The sequence below is a fragment of the Thermobia domestica genome, chromosome 6 (assembly GCF_964235325.1).
Source record: "Thermobia domestica chromosome 6, izTheDome1.hap1.1, whole genome shotgun sequence".
In the NCBI taxonomy this organism is placed as follows: domain Eukaryota; kingdom Metazoa; phylum Arthropoda; class Insecta; order Zygentoma; family Lepismatidae; genus Thermobia; species Thermobia domestica.
The window spans coordinates 120,902,906-120,920,753 of record NC_137459.1 but is presented as its reverse complement, the minus strand read 5'-3'; the positions used below and the strand labels follow the sequence as shown (position 1 = coordinate 120,920,753).

The following is a 17,848-nucleotide window of genomic DNA, read 5'->3' as shown; positions in this document are numbered from 1 at the left end:
CATTAGGGTAAGCCGAAAAAACTCATTTTTTTTATTTCGAAGTTGGAATAGCGCGGGAAAGTTGCGAATTATATAGACAAAGAAAAATAAAAAAAAATATCAAAATCGATTGACATCTTCCGGTCGCGCATAGACCCTAAAGTTTGACAAAATATGAAAAAAAAAATCATTTTTGCGATTATTTTTTTTTTTTATTTTTTGACTTAGATGTTTTCGTAATGTAATAGTTTTTAACGTCTTCAAATAGAGCCTAAAAACATTGTATTTTAATTTGGTTTAGATCAGTTGATATCTTCCGGTCGCGCATAAGCCCAGAAATTTTCCAAAATAATGAAAAAGTTACATTTTTTTTTACGAATTTTTGGTATTTGACAAATAACTAGTAGACCCTATTTAAATGGAATAGCCGTAATCTTTTTTCACACGAACTGATAATGAGGAATAAAAAAAAGAACTGTCCAAGAACCCGGCTCACTGTACGTTGGCCACGTTACTCCAAGCTCTGAAGGTATTGTCAAGTTTGTAATTTCTTACCTGTCTGAGCGTGGTATTTCTCTTGAAAATCTAATTGTCATCGGATGTGATGGTGCTGCTGTGAATACAGGTTGGAAAACTGGTCTGGTTCGCCGAGTTGAACTTCATTTGAGGAAATCTGTACAATGGGCAATTTGCCTACTTCATCTTAATGAGTTACCATTAAGCCACATGCTTGAGCACCTCCAGGGCAAGACAATAGGGCCTAGTACTTCTAAAGGGCCAATCCGTGAAAAGTTAGTAAGCTGCCAAAAACTTCCGGTGGTTAACTTTCAGAGTATTGATTGTCAGATCCCAGAGATAGACAGATACGTGCTTAGCAAAGATCAACAATACCTATTTGATATATCAAAGGCAATAAAATCAGGAACCTGTAATGAAGATTTGGCTGTGCGAGATCCTGGGCACTTATCACATTCGAGGTGGTTGACAAAAGCAAACAGAACTCTCAGATTGTACATTAGTGAAGAAAGCCTCTCACCTGAACTTCAAAAACTAGTTTTGTTTATATTAAAAATCATACATTGCAATTTGGTTTACTATCAAAACAAGTAAACACTTTACAGACGGCCCGAAACTTGTTTACCAAGTAGTACAGTCTACCAGGTATTTGACAAAACCTTTGCTTGATGTTGTCGACCCTGTGATCGAACGGATTTTTTTTTTCGCCCATCCAAAGCACTTACTGTTAGCCATGACTCAAGATGACAGGAAACACATAAGAGAGCTCGGACTGTGAAGAATTCTGAAGGCAAGGCAGAGAGATGCAAGAAGGAGAACAGTAAGAACATTCATGCTACCAAAAATCAACCTTAATGCGCAAGAATACTCAGAAATTATCAACTGGATGGACTGTGAATTATCTTCTCCCCCATTGTTGGCAGAAATTAGTGACGACAAGATCAAATCGCACATCGGCAGTGACTCAATCCCTACTGGAATATTACTTTCAAGCAATTCCCAGTTCACACGCAGGCTGTTGAACGCTGTGTAAAACTCGTCACGGAAGCCTCAGGAAAAGTTTGTGAAGCCGAATCACGAGATGCATTTATAATAACCACTATGCTGTCCAGATCATCTATGCCTAAATTCACCAGCAAATCAGTCTTCAAAGTAATTTCGGCTACAAAATAGAGAAGAGTACTAATGGACATTGGACAGGTTCAACTAACATGGACTATTTATTCGGAACTCTGTTTCTTTCTTTTTTTTATAAAAGTTAGTTTATTGTTAAAAACTACATTGTAACATAAATAAATATTTAAGCTTTTTAAATATAGAGCAAGTCAAAAAGTACCATGCACGTTGTTACTGTTATCACCCATCATGTCACAGGACTATCTTTTTTAGGTACTGTTTTTCTATAGCATTGGGATCATTGCGCAATGGGAAGTTGTTAATTTATTCGCATCTTAATGAAACACAATGTTCTTGTGTTCAAAAATAAAAATACTGTAAGTATTATGTTTAAAAAACAGTATATTAAAGAAATTTTTAAAAACTCGTAAAAATGTAACATTTTTAATATTTTGACAAATTTCAGGCCCTATGCGCGACCGGAAGATATCAACTGATCTAAACCAAATTAAAACACAATGTTTTTAGGCTCTATTTGAAGACGTTAAAAACTATTACATTACGAAAACATCTAATTCTAAAATAAAAATAAAAAATCACAAAAATGATTTTATTTCATATTTTGTCAAACTTTAGGGCCTATGCGCGACCGGAAGATGTCAACCGATTTTGATATTTTTTTTATTTTTCTTTGTCTATATAATTCGCAACTTTTCCGCGCTATTACAACTTCGAAGTAAAAAAATGAGTTTTTTCGGCCCACCCTATTTCACATATCCTCTGATACAGATAGGACATCAAGAGTCATGACCTAGATATAGCGGAAATTAAGGCCGACTGCTCCCAGCATTCGTGGCCGAGCGTATTAGGGAAATACTCTAATAATGACAATAGTTTTTTTTTGCATGGGTTCGAACCCTGCCCAAGGATTTTTTTTAAATTTTCATAACACTCTTTTCATTAAAGTAAGCTTGCAGTTTTACTATAAGGATCCACAGTAAAAGTAATAATAATAATAATAATAATATAAATAATAGCAGTAGTAGTAATAGTAGTATTAGTAGTCGTAGTAGTAGTAGTAGGAACGGGTTAGAAGCCCCGCAGGGGTTGGTTAGGTTCTACTTTCTTGCTCAAATTTTTCTGTACATTTTACATGACCAACTTCAAACAGCTGGCTAGGGTAGCGCGCGAATACTGAAACTCTTGGGATCGGCGTAAATGCTGCCGGCTTTTCCTGTTTAGAAATTAGAAGTTACGATGAGGAAGAGTAGCAGTGTTGTAAATCGGGAGCAGTTGAAAATGATGAGGTATCTTCAACTTGAAGAACGTTTCGTGATATTTTGCTCATTGGCGAAGGTCTATATAACTTGTTTTTGAGTTAAAGAAGGAACTCTCGAGTAAGTCATTGTGACACTCATAAGAATCGTCTTATTATAGCATTTGTATAATCTTACATGCAACAATTTTAACTAGCTAAAAGTTTATACAAAAGGTGAAGTGACGCGGTAGGTGAGTGGTTAGCGTATTGAACTTCTATTTGGCGGACCCGGGATCGACTCTTGGCCAGGCTGAATCTTTTTCAAACGTTTCAATTTCAATTTCAATACACACTCAGTGTGACAAGAAAGATATTCTCTTCTCCGAAAAGCAAATTATGTTGGAATGGGGAGAATTGGAGAGGGTCTCTCAATGGAGGCAATTATTTACGAACTTATTTCCGGCAGTTGTTCAAGATTTGATATTTTCAGCTACTTTCAAGCATTTCCTGATGAATGCATGGCCAGTATTTGTATTTCTGTAAACACAGCATATAAAGAAATAATACATTACATACACAGCAATATTGAGATTAATATATGGTGTTCTTTGGAAAACACGATCCGAATCATGCAGATTCATCTTAGAATTGAGAACTTTTTTGGTTAGTCATCTACTTTACAATTTTACCTAAATAAACACCTGCATCAGGTCTAAGAACTGCTGTCAGTGCCGCGAAGAGATACGTGTAAGTTGGGTTGCATCTGTCTAGGCGTTCTCACAACTGCATATTACCTGGACCTCAAGTAATGGCATTAGAGCGCTTAGGGGGAGAGATACTTTTGTGGTTGGGTGTACAAATGTTGTGAGAAATAACGAGGAGATTCATGCTCATATGCGAATGTTGCGCTGAGTATATAGCGCAGATTCAGCTAGTCTTTACATTAAAATGCTAGGTTATTATACTTGTGCGCAATCCTTTCGACAACGAGATCTCAAAAACCACAAGTGGTAGGAATGTGCCGTTTTCATTGGTCGATTCCAAATTTTGTGTAGATTGTCCAGTTCTGATTCAAATTTTCAAAAACCGTGTCATTATTTTGCTATTCAACATTTTAGGGTCCGTTTTGAGCCAATAATTAACATTGTTGCAGGCTGAAACTAGATTGTTAGGCAACCAAACATAAATTATGCATGGCGGGTTGTCGGACTTTACATGCGCTTTGCTAAATCTGAATGGCAAAATCTATTGCATGCAGGTAACTTTAAAGGCCTCAAGAGAAGCAATTAGGCGTACTCGGACGTATATGGATTTATTAGAAAAAAATATTTCCATTTGATATCGTGTTACTTCTACAAATTTACTACAAATGCACTCCAACATCTACACATAGCAATTCACTTCTTTTGTGAATCTCCTATCCTTTACTTGTCTGAGCAAGGAGACATGTACAGTGGGAAAGAAATTCATGGTCAGAACAGAAGAATATGCTGAGTATATAGCGCAGGTTCAGCTAGTCTATATATTAAAATGCTAGGTTTATATGTTTGTCTCCAAAGAAAAGTTTATATGTTTGTCTCCAATTATTTCTACAATAAGATCTCGAAAACCGTAAGTGCTAGAAACACGGCGTTTTCATTGGTCAGTTCCAAGTTTCCTGTAGATTGCCCAGTTTTAATTGAATATTTAAAAACATGGCCGTTATTTTTTCTATTATATTTCTTAGGGGTACACTGGAAGTGTTGAACTTTTTTTTCTTTTTAAAAAAGTGAAGCATCATATCATATTTTTAATACGTGTTATACATTCCAACACCACATAGTTGTATATAGGGGTTGTATGTCTCTCGGGCATTATTTCCATGGGCAAATGATAATGAAAACGAAGGATATCCATTTCTTCAGTCTAAGATGAATCTTTATTGTTTGGAGTGTTTTGCCCAAAGAACACCATATATAACTGACATTACAATTAACTGTGTGCGAAGTGAACTTTGTGGTGGACAAACACCGTGTGCGTGGGTTTTCTCGGGGTTCTCCCGTTTCCTCCCACTTTCTTCATTCCACCATTTCATTCATCTCTCATCGTCACCGTCTCCTTTAGCCTAACCGGCATAACCGTGGGACGCAAAACTCAAAAAAAAAAAAAAAAAACTGTGTGTGCAATGTATTTGTATATTACATACTGCATGCAAGAAGAAAGAAAACACTGATCATACATGAATTAGAAACTGCAACCAGAAGTAGGCTCAAATCTTGCAAACGGTGCGAGATATTGAAAAAGTAATCGAACAAATCTTCCCTTTATGATACCCCTTGCCGATTTTTATCAATACGTCTTTCACTTGTGTTTGTAAAGGGACATGTACAAATGTTGTGAGAAATAACGAGGAGATTCATGCTCATATGCGAATGTTGCGCTGAGTACGTAGCGCAGATTCAACTAGTCTATATATTAAAATGCTAGGTTTATATGTATGTGTGCAACCTTTTCAACAATGAGATCTCGAAAACCACAAGTGCTAGAAATGCGTCGTTTTCACTGGTTGATTACAAATTTTGTGTAGATTGTCCAGTTCTGATTCAAATTTTCAAAAACCGAGTCGTTATTTTTCTATTCAATATTTTAGGGGCCGTTTTGAGCCCATACGACTAACACTGTTGCAGGCCGAAACTGCAATGTTAGGCAACCAAAATAGAAGTTATGTATGGCAGGTTGTCGGACATTACAGGCGCTTTGCTTAACTCTGAATGGCAAAATCTATTGCATCAAAGGCCTCAAGAGACGCAATGAGGCGTACTCGGACGGATATGGATTTATTAGAAAAAAATATTTCCACTTGATATCGAGTTACTTCTACGAATTTGCTACTTTCCAATGGTACCCTCGCTTGTCCATATTATACACCAGAAACGGCAACATCGGGAAAACCGGGAGATTTTTCTAAAGAACAAACATTTTTTCAAAATTTTTGCGCCCCTCTGGCCCGGGTCTGGATTCACGTAGGGATCTGATTTTTTTTTAAATACGTTGTTATGCACATAATAGGTGTACAAAATTTTAATATTCCATCTTGAAACAAAGTCCGGAAAAAATGTTGAAACTCTGAATTTAGGACGTACATATTATATATATATATATATATATATATATATATATATATATATATATATATATATATATATATATATATAGTATAAATTTACTGCGTCATTACTATTTGGCCTAGAGTCATGGTTCAAACGCCATTTTCTTTACTATAACGAGCTCTTCACAACAGTATCATAGACCTGAACCCAAAAAGTGGAGAAAACCTGATTTTTTTCTCGAAAACCACCCCTCGAAACACTTGCGCCTCTCGGTCCCAACCTCGGTTTCACGTAGGTGAAATTTGAGAAATACCCAAAGGTACACACAAATATGTATGCAAAGTTCCAACCTGATATCTTGAAAACTAAAAGCGTGATTTTTTTTTTTTGAAATTTACCTTAATAAAATAAACAGAAGTCACGGTCCTCTGCCCCCACTTGGCGTCGCCAAGTTAATCATCCGGTTCCAAAACGCATCTAGAGTGCTCTTTGGTCCATCCTTGATTTGAACAATAAAACAAACCTGGCTTAAATACTTTTTTATAGAACCTAAATATGCGGTCAAAGACGATACTAAGCCATGGTATAGAAATATACCATAAATCCTAAAAGGGTTAATACGTATTTCCGTAATCGGTGCTGTAAACGTTTAGTTGCAGAAATTTTATTTTGTCTCTCTATAATTAAGATATGTGTCCAGTAACAAAATTATTTTTGTAAAACTTTAAAAAATCCTCTTTTTCGAAGTCTGTCATATGGTAACCCCACACTCCTTTCATCCCAACAGTAATAACAATACAAAAATCGTATGTACACTTTATAATAACCCTGCACAGGTTGGTCCCCACCAGAGATAGTAGAAAAGAAATAACGCGCAACCAAAGAAGAATATGTTCACAATTCACCTGTATGATAATTATTCATTATGTTTGGTGATTGACACGTTTGCATCTGTGTGTTTTAAATTACAGCATCATATCTGATGCAGCTACATACTGTCTTTTGCATTGTAAAGTATTCTTTCAAATTATGCATTCCCTGGATTGGTGTGCTGATGAGGGAGAAAAGATATATTAAAGTGGCTAGATAACGTACATTTTATGGTGAATTGCTACACCTGCACGCATTGTACATCAATTCATGTTAAGTGTTTTATTTTTATTTTCTCATTTTCACTTATAGCGTATTCCATTTACGTCGTTGTGCTCAACTATTTTTCCACTTCTCGTATTGAGTTATCCACAACTTTTTGCAAAGTTGCTTACGCAGCAGAAAGTCTCTGAATATAGCTTGAAAACAGCAAAATTTTCGTTGAGTAGTGCGGTGTGTGTGTGTGTGCTTCCTTTTTTCCAGAGCGAACTCTATGATCGCATCAGTTTGAAGTTCCTCCACCTGATGGCGCCACACAAGCAGATCTAAAACTTACCGTCGCGGAAGCGGAGAGCACAGTTGTGTTTAGGCATCAGCCGGTTTGCTCTCGCTGAGCAGAGGACAGTGTGAATGTTGAACGGAGTTGCACGTGCGTTCGTAAAGTTTCGTTTGTGATTTGAAATAATGATATTCAAAAGTATTTTGCAAAATATTGCGGTCACACTCGCCGTTCTTGCTTCAGGTAAGTGTTTGTCATTACTTCTCTTTAAATTTCTTACTTGTTTGCTTTGGAAACGAGAAGGAACTTTAGTGAATATGTTTGTTTGTAGATAAAACATCGAAGTGTATATATTTATTACTCACTTTCTAATGAAGTTATAATGCATATAGTTTGAAAATAGATTGGCACTATATTTAACTATCATTTTTTTTGACTTTCATGTATGGAAATAGCAAAATATGTTTTTTTATGACTAACTAACCAAATAGTTGTTTAATGTAAACACAATACTATTTTTAAAACAATCACCATTTGTCTTACTACACATGTTCCTGGTATTATTCTGTTTCGAACATAAAATTTCAAGTCGCCATTTCCTTATCAAATTTACTTAATAGGAAATGAAATGAATTATTTTCTTGTTTAATTCACTAATAATAGACTAAACGAGAGTCATAAGAAAATGAAACTAAACAATTGAAGAATCGGGGTCATGAAAACATAACATAAAATGAAATTACCTTGAGAAAATTCACGAACACAAAGAGTCTACTGCAAATTTATATGACTTAGCATCGAACCAGGACCCCTCTGAAATGTATGTATGGTATGACACTGAAGCACTGTGCCCTCTAAAACGAAAAATTGTAGACTGTTACTAAATAAATACTTTGAAGTTTCCATGCTGACCATTTGTTTGTCTCCTTTATGATTAATATTTTTTTTTAAGTTAGTTTCATCAAGCAGGATGATATTATCTGTATCACGTTTATATCATGTTCATATATTTTGATACTTTCTTACGAAACACACACGTATATACATATATTCAAATCTAGAAAACTTATTTGATACTTCTGATGGACACGCCTTATATCTCAGGCCAACCACTCGTTCCTTTTGGTTGACTGAGTTAATAAATTTACGTAATAAATTAAAGAAAAATCTTGAAAACTAATCTATATACGTTTCTGTAGTAGGTAAGAAGCAATAACTTTAACTATGATTACAGTGTGAAACCTTTATTCATAGTCAACTTTTAATTCGAGTCATGTATTTAGTCAAGTCACCATTTAAATGTAAAATGTTTTGCATAATAATGCCAAATATATACATGCATGTTTCTTAATTTACCATAGTTTAGAAGCAAAAAGAAAATAGTAGTTATTTAGTATAATACGAAGAAATTATTAACTATCATAAATAATTCTAGTTATTTATACCTCAAAGAAACTGATGAATAACTTACTTTTATAATCAAAAGTAAATAAAACTTTTAAACGGTGTCATGACAACAGAGAAATTACCGTTTCGATTAACTATGTTTACTATTAGGCATAAGTAATATGTAAAGTAGTACTTCAGTATTGTAGGGAAAAGCAAAACGTGTTGTCGTGCAGAAAACAGACATCAAGACAATTTACATTACAAAACATGTTTCTTTTTCTTTTGTGAATTTTAACGTTACTGCAAAGGTTTCATAAAAAAATAACTCTTTACCATGTCTTCTCTTTGTTTATTTTTAAAAAAAGATCTCGTCTCAAAAGTTTCTAGTTCTGTTTACAAATTAAGTAGAATTGTCTTTCTTTAACATTTCCTTTGTTTCTTTTTTTCTGAAAATGTCACGCTGAAAATCTACAATTAACAACAAAAGTACGTTATAACTTCTTTATACACTCTTCAGATTCTCCCTGGCGATATTAATTCTGTAAGGCATTTGAACCTTCTGTTGCAACTTGGCAAGGGCAGCTGGAAAGTTAGTTAGACTGTTCGTGGTTGAAGTGACAGAAGAAGCAATTCGTTGAAACTATTCCTAGACAAATGCAATTGTGGTTTGATTTTGCTCTTCCTGGGTTGAGCTTCTTCGTATTTCTAGGTTGATATTTATGTTGTTAAGAGAATCATATATTAAACTGATAATAGATTTGCTGTTATAGAAGTAATGAGTAATAATAGACTAATTGTACGTAGGAGGAATCTAAACGTAACGCTTTTCTACATGCTAGATATTTTTCCATTTTTATATTTTATTGAATGTTCGCAAATCCTCTGATCTTTGTTTTCCTTTCTACATTATTTAAAAATAAAATGTGGCACGGTCGCTCAGTGGCAAAGCGCTCGCCTCTTATGCCAATTCCCTGATTTTATTCCAGGTCAAGTTTGTTTATGCTGGACACCATGTCTGAGAGTTTTTTCGGGATTTTCTCATTTCCTCCCACATTCTCATTCTCCTTTTTTCATTATCATGCACATTCATTAATTATCCATTCCCTTTAATATAACATGCATAATCATGGAAAATAGAATTAAATATTTAATCTAATTTAATTTCTAATCTTTGTATTTGTTCATTTTTATGTAATCTCGTATATTTTTATTCCTTTTTATTTTTATTTAAATTCAATTTCAACTTTTATTCAATACGCAACTTACCATACCTGTGTTTTGTCAATGTCATTTTAAGTTGCATGTATATAAGATTATCTATTTATTTTTTATGTGACAAACAAGTTGTTTATTGAGGGGATAATGTTAATTATAGCCCCCTCTTAAGGTTAACAGCTACTTGCAATAGTATCTTACATGGTTGGTTTATTGAACTTTTCGTTCAATATTGCGAAGAACTTCTATATTATTTGATTTGTATTGTTTATTTTTCACATTAGTGGCTGTAATACAGATACTTTAAAATATTTATCGTTCTAAATGTAATAAAAAATAGCTATTTTATCACCCAGTTTCCTTAGATCCAGCTTTAGATTACCCTGCCACCGTTTTCTTGACCTACCCAAAGTTATTTTTTTATGGAGTTTCCAACTAATTCTTTGTCGTCCTTATGCGCAAATAATAATATTATTAATAATAAAATGTTCATATTTGCAAGTTAGCGAGGAACTTTTGCACTTATATACTATAACAAGCAAAATCAGAGTGTGTTTTTTTTTCTCACATTTTCAAATTTACAATAATATATTCGATTTTGTTTGCTGTGACAACACTTCTTGTACTAACTGTAAGTAGAGACATACGTTAGCTGTCATTAAGCATTTCATTTTCTCCTGAAATTGTTTGTTATTTACATCTACATAGTTAGATTTATTGCCCCCTTTATATTCCTATTGTTTGTCTGCAATTAGGGTTGACTACGAGACAACAGTTGAGACTGTCTCGTCTTGAAGATATATATCGTGCAATGTATATACCTAGCGTCTCTTCTCAAAAAAATGTATGTTTAATTTTGACAAAACTATGTTTCGTATCTCGTTGTTTAAAAAAATCGCCTCGTTTCATAGGAACTCGTGTCTTCATAATGGTACTTCCTGCTGGTTTAGTGGCTAAGGCGCTCCTCTGGTACACGTGGTTTCTGGATTCGATTTATGGTGGGAAAGCATTGTAATTTGAACAAATTACGTGGTGTTCTTATTTCACCTTACACAGTAGGCCCTGGTACGACCCATATAGTCTCGGTGCTGAAAATATATGCCAAATTTCAATAAGCAAACAGATAACAAACTTGTTTATACTCGTAATGCTTCCGTTGTTTTCGTGAGTAAGTGGATAAGTCTGTAAAATTACACAAAATTTACTTATCACTGCTTACTATACAGTTAAGAAGTGCGAGACGCTTAATATAGAAGGAACTCGTAATTCACATAAGAAACATTGGAAGCCGAGGTGGTTCAGTGGTAGAGCGCTCATCTTTGTTGCTTGTAGTTTCTGGTACAATCCCAGGTCGCGCCAAGTGAACTTGTGGTAGACAAACATCGTGATCGAAATTTTATTCTCGGAGTACTTCTGTTCTCTTCCACTTTCTCTACTCCATTATTTTATTAATTCACATCACTACCGTCTCCCTAACCACAGTGCATAGTTGCGGCACATAAATTTGAAATTTCATTCATTTTAATTACAGATATTGGTGAAGTTGTAAAGTGGGAAATCCTACGAAAGCAACCTTTGTAGAAATCAAGAAAAGGTGTACAAAGTATATACTATTTTATAACTATATTCTTTACACAATTTTCTCCCAACTGTTTACCTTCTTTCGATAACCATTCAAGATTAGATCTAACGATCTTTGAATTAAACGTAATATCTTGTATTTAGACATAATACAAAATCTTGAAGTGGTTTATTAGCTATCTTCATAGCGGCAAGTACAAAACGGCATTTGGATTCTTTTTACAACACTTTCGACTCCAACTCACCTGTAGAAACTCTCATCCATTATTACTTTTTTAGATAATAATCTTGTAGTTTTGTATTTAAAGGAAAATCGTAAATGCAGTAGGTTAAAATATAAACAATTACGTTAAAATCCTAGAAATGAAGTTTAAATGTGTTTACGAAGAAAACATTAGTTGCTGCGCAATTCAAACAATAAATAAATAAATAAATAATCCATTGTGGTTAGCTTTTACCTCATACATTAGCACTGGAAACCTAAGTTAGACCATGGTCCATCATGTGAAAAATATCAAAATCGGTACAGCAGTGTGGGAGAAGTGGGCTCTTAAGTCTTTACATGCATTTAGTATATATAAATACTAGCTAAAATATCCATTCTTTTCACAGATAAAAAATATTTTTATGGAAAATATTTGACCCCTTCTCCCTTAGGATACGCATTCATATAAAAATTCGTAAAGTCACCCCTTTTCACCCACGTGCCTTTTGGACTGAAGTTGGCCTTAAAGTGCATCGAGAGTGCCAGTATTCATTTAAGGAGCCCCGAAAACTTTGGTTTGAGCATTAGTACAGATTGTATTTGATTATTTTTACAAGACGTTCCTTTCCATCCCCCACCCTCACCTCCCATGCCGTTGGGAAATAATTTGGACTGAAACGGCATCGAGAGTACCATTATTTATCCCGTTGAACCGTAAGCTATGGATTAGACAACGTATGGCAAGATAGCCCCCCTTTAGAAAATTGAAACAATGACTAGGTCATTCGTTTGTACTACGTTTGTACCGTTTGTACCGAAAATATTTTCGTTTGTACCATTTTCCTTATAGGGTAACTTGAGAGGTCGACTGGGGGGGGGCTATCTTGGCGCCAAGATAGCCCCCCGTATCACAGCACAAAAAATTGGAATACACCATTCGAAAGCAAATCGTTTGTACCGTTTGTACCGAAAAAAGTTTTGTTTGTACCCTGATAGTTTTCGAGAAACAGGGGATGATATTTGGAGCGGGGGGCTATCTTCGCGCCAAGATAGCCCCCCCGTATGACAGCACAAAAAATTGGAATACACCATTCGAAAGCAAATCATCCTTTGTTTCTCGAAAACTATCAGGGTACAAATCAAACTTTTTTCGGTTCAAACGGTACAAACGATTTGCTTTCGAATGGTGTATTCCAATTTTTTGTGCTGTGATACGGAGGGGCTATCTTGGCACCAAGATAGCCACCCGCCCCAAATATCATCCTCTGTTTTTCGAAAACTATTAGAGTACAAACAAAACTTTTTTCGGTACAAACGGTACAAACGATTTGCTTTCGAATGGTGTATTCCAATTTTTTGTGCTGTGATACGGGGGGGCTATCTTGGCACCAAGATAGCCCCCCGCTCCAAATATCATCCCCTGTTTTTCGAAAACTATCAGAGTACAAACAAAACATTTTTCGGTACAAACGGTACAAATGATTTGCTTTCGAATGGTGTATTCCAATTTTTTGTGCTGTGATACGGGGGGCCTATCTTGGCGCCAAGACAGCCCCCCGCCCAAAATATCATCCCCTGTTTCTCGAAAACTATCAGGGTACAAATAAAACTTTTTTCGGTACAAACGGTACAAACGATTTGCTTTCGAATGGTGTATTCCAATTTTTTGTGCTGTGATACGGGGGGCTATCTTGGCGCCAAGATAGCCCCCCTCTCAAGTAACCCTATGAGGAAAATGGTACAAACGGTACAAACGTAGTACAAACGAATGACCTAGTCATTGTTTCAATTTTCTAAAGTGGGGGGGCTATCTTGCCATACGTATTAGACACCAATATAACTCGTTTTTGACTATTTTCATACATCAGTTCCTTCCCGACCACAACTCTTACCCCTTTTCACCGCACGCAGATAATGTTTTAAAAGTCTAATTAAAGTAATGGTCCATTCATTTATCAATGGTTGTCAAATTCATTGAAACGGTCCTAAGCAGAGTTGATCGCTAAACATCGTTACATTCACTTTTATTTATATTGTAATATCCTATGTGATGTCGTAAACAAGCAGTTCCACGCTTCAATGTTTACAAACAACACCACATGGTTCGGCAAGAGGATCTTCCACCAGGGGACCTGTAATCACATGCAGACGACGGCTTCTGGCCCCTCCCACGGAGCAGAAGACGACATCGGAGCAGCAGCGCCACCGCCACCCAAAAGGACCCTATAAATTGGATGGACGAAGGCAACTCGACACCAGTTTTCTGGTGACCCTCCTCTAGTCTGCTACGGGACTCTTGGAGTAACCTAACCCCAGGCCTCTAGTCTGCTACGGGACTACGCCTATCCTATCTCCTGGCTTAGCCTGCTACGGGGCTCTGTCTGGGAATCCCAACCTCAGCCGCTTAGCCTGCTACGGGGCTCTGTTGGCAACTTAACCTGCCTCTGCTTGCTACGGAGCATTGGTTCCTTAACTCCACTCCTCTTAGCCTGCTACGGGGCTCTGTTGGAGATCCTGTCTGCGACCACTCGGTCAAAGACTACCTTTTACTCACCCGTTTAAATAGAGACCAAATTGTATAGTATTTTGTACAAATACTCATATTTTTATAATAAAACTGGTAGTGGGAGTCGATTCCGGACACTCTTTTTATTATCTGCTCTACCTCTTCCTTATATGAGACGAATTTACACAAAGTTTTACATGGTAGAGGCTTGACCGACTCAGAATAAACTCTGAATACTCCCCTACCGGACAGTATTTTTATTAACCGGAAGTGGACTTTTTTTTCTGTGGAAGGTATGTGAATTTTTTAAAGTGTTAGTGCTTTTAAGTGAACTGAATTTTGTTTATGCCTCAAACTAGAACTGGTAAAAACACTTTTCCAGAAAACATTTTTAACATGGAGCAAAATTCGCGCCCTTCTTTTAATATACCACACCTCACTAAGTATTCGGGACACGTTACGGAGGACCCCGATAGATTTTTTATGCTTTTTGACCATCTTGCATTATTGCATTCGTGGAATGAACAGAAAAAGAAAGAACTATTACCTATGTACTTACAAGATGTAACACTTGATTTAGTCCTACAGTTAAAGGCCCAGAATCAGTTAGACGCGCTTAATTATGAACAATTAAAAGACAAATTAGTTGCACTGAGTAGACCAAGATTACCGGCATATCGAGCGGAATTCGAAATTTTTCAAGTCCAACAAGGTGAAAACGAGCCAGTAGATGCTTATTTTCTCAGAAAATTAAGGGTCATTAGGCAAGTTTTGCCTCAGGCCACCGAGGAGCAGAAAATAAATTATTTATCCTTAGGTTTAAAGAAAACTTTTTTGCAAAAGATAGCGTTAGAAACATTTACAACTGTTCACGCCGTTCGAATCAGAACTTTCCAATATAAATTATCTTTATATCTCAGTATCAATATTAGCTTTTTTATTACTCCTAACTCTTATAATTCTATATATTATATATCCGTCTTCGCTCGTTACCAAACAAATCTAGAACGAACCGCATAGAAATTTCATCTCCTATTCCCTTGGAAACATTTAATACCAATAATACAACTAAGGAGCAACAGCTAACACAGACTCCAACCCCACTTACTATAAGTGAATTAGTATATATTTATTGACGCCAAGCCAAAAACAACCCTACCTCGAGGGAAATGAAGTGACATATTAAAATGCGCCGATCCTGCCTGTGATTAGGGACTAACTGTTTAGTGCTTTCTTCCGCTACCTTATTACTGCTCCGAAAAGTGATTTTTTTGTGTGTTGCAAGCGTTATTAATGTTTTAGTGTTTTTTTTTGTGTGTGTGATACCTCAGTGTTGCCAACCCTCATATAAAGAAAAATAACCCTTCGGCTTATTTTTAAACAAGCCAGGGGGGTGTAATATCCTATGTGATGTCGTAAACAAGCAGTTCCACGCTTCAATGTTTACAAACAACACCACATGGTTCGGCAAGAGGATCTTCCACCAGAGGGACCTGTAATCACATGCAGACGACGGCTTCTGGCCCCTCCCACGGAGCAGAAGACGACATCGGAGCAGCAGCGCCACCGCCACCCAAAAGGACCCTATAAATTGGATGGACGAAGGCAACTCGACACCAGTTTTCTGGTGACCCTCCTCTAGTCTGCTACGGGACTCTTGGAGTAACCTAACCCCAGGCCTCTAGTCTGCTACGGGACTACGCCTATCCTATCTCCTGGCTTAGCCTGCTACGGGGCTCTGTCTGGGAATCCCAACCTCAGCCGCTTAGCCTGCTACGGGGCTCTGTTGGCAACTTAACCTGCCTCTGCTTGCTACGGAGCATTGGTTCCTTAACTCCACTCCTCTTAGCCTGCTACGGGGCTCTGTTGGAGATCCTGTCTGCGACCACTCGGTAAAAGACTACCTTTTACTCACCCTTTTAAATAGAGACCAAATTGTATAGTATTTTGTACAAATACTCATATTTTTATAATAAAACTGGTAGTGGGAGTCGATTCCGGACACTCTTTTTATTATCTGCTCTACCTCTTCCTTATATGAGACGAATTTACACAAAGTTTTACAATATAGAAAAAAGCCCTCTGTCCTCCCTTAAAACGAAAGTTTTCAAGAACGCTGGAGCACGTTTTCCCTTATTTCCAATGAGGAATTTATATCTGGACTTTCGTCATTCTAACTTGACAGATTCGTGAGCTACTAATTTTTGCCAGATAATTTTTCAATCCCTCTACCCCGTTTGGATAAGACCTTCCGCAAAACTAATGAAAAAAGAAATAACTTAGGCCAGGGTCCACTTTTGTACCAACAATCATCAAAAGCGGTCTAACGTTGTAGGTGATGTTAATCGTCAAACATATTTGCATTTCATTTTTGTATATCTGGATATATTAGCATAATGCGTTTTTTGCACGGGAAGAATATGTTTATTAAACAGTTGCGCCCTCTTTTTCCTTTAGGATACACCTTTCAATGAAATTGTAATTGTAAAATTCGTAAGGTGCTCTATTTTGGAGATAAATTTTGAACTGCTCTACTCCCTACTTAAGATATACCCTTTAATGTTATGTGACACGATAAAAAATTCCTTGAAGTAGGTATTAATTACATTAGGCAAGTTCGTGTTTTCAAACCGGTAAGCTGTCTTCCGTGGTACAATCACAAACAAACAGCAACGTCTATTCCGATATGACAAAAATTTATACAAACTTCACTTTCCTCTTCTTAAAACAAGAACTTTGAAAAATGCTGGGTTACTTGTCTGCTTATTTGTAATGAGGAATGTATATACCTGGTGTCAAATTCATAACCTGAGGAGCTAGTGATATACTCCAGTTCTTGCATTAATTTTGAACCTTCTACCCTTCTTACAAGCAACGTATAGAACAAGGCAGGATCAGATTCGACTCAAACTTCTCCCAGAGGACACATAATAGAAAATAAGAAAAAAGGCCAAATTGGTGCTGCCCCCGAAGGCCCCGCTGCTGCCAGAAACACCAGAGATATGCTCCGCAACATAACGCACCACGCGACAATATGATATAAGGTAAACGTCGCAAGATACCCATTTATGTCAAAAACGGAAAGGATGGACAGCACCAGGATGATATCAAGATATTTGATATGCTATAACAATGACTTGACGGCCATTTTGAAAGCCGCGATCTTGGATATAGCGTTAGGTATTGAAATGAGAAGCTGGGTGTGTGATATATCAATGTAAGATAAAATGCAAAAGAAAAAACAATGATATAACGGCGAAAAACATATGTGTAATGTGTGGACGAGATGAAGTGTGGAAGACTCGGACAAAACAAACGTGTGTTCGAAGGACAGAATAATAGGGCAAGACCCCACGACAATGGTACGCGACAAGTAACTGCAACAGTGTCTGTGCACGGAAGTGCATCTTCCTTGATAGATTATGCCTTTCTAGGATATTGGGATTACGTTTGGGGCAGTGAAAGCCAGTTGCAATCCGCGATACGAGCGCTCGTTTCGAGACTACATAAACTATAAAGGACTATCTCTTATGGAACAGCAATTCAACAGCTTGCACCGGAGTGTAGGATATATCATCTTGGATTGGTGATCAAAAACACGACCTACCTGGGAAAGAAGCCCACT

General features: G+C 36.5%; 1 protein-coding gene across 1 annotated transcript in view; it reads left to right on the top strand.

Moving 5' to 3' along the window:
- Positions 1-7,380: 7,380 nt before the first annotated feature.
- Positions 7,381-17,848, top strand: part of LOC145688171 (uncharacterized) — a 779,558-nt gene continuing 769,090 nt past the window's right edge. The window contains exon 1 of the mRNA XM_081762011.1: positions 7,381-7,570. Coding sequence (XP_081618137.1) covers positions 7,513-7,570 — 58 coding nt within the window. The 5' untranslated portion in view covers positions 7,381-7,512. The remainder of the gene's footprint in view (positions 7,571-17,848) is intronic.